Source organism: Aulostomus chinensis, chromosome 21, assembly GCF_037954235.1.
Source record: "Aulostomus chinensis isolate RoL2024-O1b breed Wild chromosome 21, RoL_Achi_v1.0, whole genome shotgun sequence".
In the NCBI taxonomy this organism is placed as follows: Eukaryota; Metazoa; Chordata; class Actinopteri; order Syngnathiformes; family Aulostomidae; genus Aulostomus; species Aulostomus chinensis.
The window spans coordinates 11,523,410-11,526,318 of NC_141340.1; the positions used below are offsets into that span (position 1 = coordinate 11,523,410).

Sequence of the window (2,909 nt, forward strand, 5' to 3'; positions counted from 1 at the left end):
TCTGCTTTTAATCAATTACGTAAGACTTAAAAGTAAAGAAACAAGTTTTACCATCAAGATTGGACCGGCTCGTCTGATATCGGAAGGAGCTCTCTATCTTGAAAGTGTGACTTGGCCGCCAGCCCCTTTTGGACCGAGGTGGCTGTGGCACCTGCTGGCGTAGTGACGTACTTATGTGCAGCAGCAGCAGCAGCAGCAATGAATCACTGGGAGACATTACCCCTCTCCCAGCCTGAGCTGGATGCAGATTCAAACACAGGTCAACTGCTACATAAATATTAATGTGCATTCAGTTTTGCACAATGCACCAAAACGAACCTGCAGTTGCGACAATCTGTTATTGCAAATATTCTGAAGCCAAAAAGGATTTTGTCAAGCACATTTCAACTTGAGAAGCAGTGGAAGAGCAAGAGAGAAAGAGAGAAAGAAAGACAGAGAGAGAGAGAGAGAGAGAGGGAAGGGAGGCAACTTATCTCCACCTTTTCAACTTCTGGCTACTTTTAGAACTGAAGAATGATTTGGAACTAACCCCTTCAAGTGAAAATGCCAGCAGGTGTGGCACCTATAGGCCTATTCTGAAAGCGCAGAGGTGGGGGCGCATACTCACATATGACTCATCTCATCTCAACTAAAGCACTTTGTCAGAGGCTCCCATCCATTCACGGTACACCCATCCAGGAACGCGCAGACTCAATCTGCTTCCGAGCGCTACACTTGCACTGAGCTTGGCTATATAAGTCCACTCAGCATCTTCTCCTTAAGTAATTATATACTTGTGTCTTTAAAGAAGTGAAGCAACGAGCAGCTGGCGACCTACACGGCTGTACTGGACCTCCGCTAAAGACTGAAGGTAGGAAGGCGCTTTAAAAAAAAAAAAATCCTATTTGCGCCTTTATTTTCATGCTTTCTTGGAAAGATATGTTTTATTTTCTCGACACGACTTAGTCCTGACACCTAGTATATCTTGGACACCAAAGAACCAAAAAAAAAGATCGCTTTTTAAACTTATTGTATTTTCTGACTCGATTTGATTGTTTTTTTAGTTCGGAAAAGAAGTTGAATGATTTAACAGGCACAGTGGTCCATCACAAAGAGCTTTATTTTAATGAATTAACTAAAACATTCACAGTTACCAAGCCCTGGAATAAAACAATGTGCGTTTTTTGTGCGTAAATTCCTCTTTACGCGGAAGATTTCTCACTATAGTTAAGGTGAAAAACAAGCATGTGTCAAGAAAATAATTCGGAGGTTTGTTTTTCTTTACAGATTCTTGCTGATATCCTGACATGAAGCTCAATTTACTTGGTACCACCGTGATTCTGCTTGTTGCCTTCTTACCGCGCTACGAATGTCGGGCTATTGAGAGCCCCGGCGGTGCTCTGCGCATCCCCGCTACCCAGAACCAAAACTCCCAGCAGCAGCAACAGCAGCTGTCTGGTCCCATCCTGGAGCGACTCGGAGAGGAGTATTTCATCCGACTGGGGAACGGGGACTCGAACTCTTTCCCACCTTCGGCAGTGTATCCCGGTGGATCACCTGCCATCTACAACAGAGCGCTTCAACTCCAGCTGACGCGGCGTCTTTTACAAGGGAAAGTTGGGAACATCAGGGCGCTCATAAGCGGCTTCGGAGAGCGCGGGGACGACTCGATGGAGAGGGGAAGGAGGTCCGAGGACCCGCCAATTTCCCTGGATCTGACCTTCCACCTGCTCCGCGAGATGATGGAGATGTCCAGGGCGGAACAGCTTGCCCAGCAGGCGCAAAATAACAGAAGAATGATGGAGCTCTTCGGGAAGTGAAGACCTTCTCTGCTGTCCGCCAAAGACCACCCTTCCCTTTCTTATCTTTTGTTTATTTATTTATTTTATACCATCAGCACAAAACATGCTCTGTACAATATAGTGCTGCTTTATCACTCTATTATTTATAGCTTTAACCTCAAACTATGGAGTGGCTTGACTTAAATCATCCAACTGCCATTTTGATGTTGGTGTCAAATCTGTAGAATTGTTCAATTTTCATTTATTTTTTGGTTGAGCCAGGAAATACTGCATCTAGACATTTTGATTTTAGATTATGAATCACTGTATTTATGATATTTATGTTTGTTAATAAACTTAAGTGCAACCAGCCATTTTCTGTTGTGCAAGAGAACATCTTATATGTATATATATTTTCTAATAAAAATGTAAAAGCTTATATTTCTCTGTGGGTTCATAATAAATCCCCTTAACTAGCTGTTTCCGTTACTTTAATTACACATTCTTGATTTGCGCTATGAGGAACTAAAGATATAGCTAAAAAAAAAAAAAAAAAAAAGGCCACTGCATCTCTAGAGTCTTGCCTACACGGATATTGATTGACAAAATTCTTTTATGGTGCAACAACCATTGCTCAAGAGCCAAGTCGTGGGTTAACACCTCCTCTCCAACACTGCCAACAAAACAACAACAAAACGGGTGCTGCAGGAGGTGAGCATCATTCATCCAGCATCCTTTCTGCTTATCCTCCAGGAGCAACTCTCATTAAGACGACCAGAGATGCAACACTAATGAAACCAGTGTGTGCATGTGTGTGTTGTGCTGATCTTTGACCGACAGTGTCGGGGAAGACTGAACAAAAGCTCAAGTGTGAGTCATCCTTTTGTGTATTCGGCCCACTTGGAAACTTAAGGCTTAGTGCTGCATTGAACCCATTTGTGAAGGATCCCGACTCGGTGAGAGATGCAGGGATAAGACTACTTCAACAGCGGTGGTGTCACAACGAAGTGAGACCACGCTTGGGAAACACATCGATAAGTGGCGACCTGAGCTTGTACGGTAGAAGCAGAACGGTACATGGGGTTTTCAAGCTGCATTTTTCTGTGCAGGAGTACCAGATAAAAGGAGGGAAAATGAAACAGACATGGG

The 2,909-nt window shown here is 43.6% G+C and overlaps 1 protein-coding gene across 1 annotated transcript; it reads left to right on the forward strand.

Annotated features, from left to right (window-relative positions):
* Nucleotides 1-566: 566 nt before the first annotated feature.
* crhb (corticotropin releasing hormone b) lies at nt 567-2,229 on the forward strand. The gene is made up of 2 exons (XM_086192049.1): nt 567-850; nt 1,267-2,229. Exon 2 carries the CDS (start codon nt 1,287-1,289, stop codon nt 1,797-1,799), a length of 513 nt encoding a protein of 170 aa, XP_086048175.1. The 5' UTR covers nt 567-850; nt 1,267-1,286; the 3' UTR covers nt 1,800-2,229.
* Nucleotides 2,230-2,909: the final 680 nt, after the last annotated feature.

Excerpts from the sequence above, each read along its gene's own strand:
- crhb (XM_086192049.1), top strand. The coding sequence starts at position 1,287 with ATGAAGCTCAATTTACTTGGTACCACCGTGATTCTGCTTGTTGCCTTC.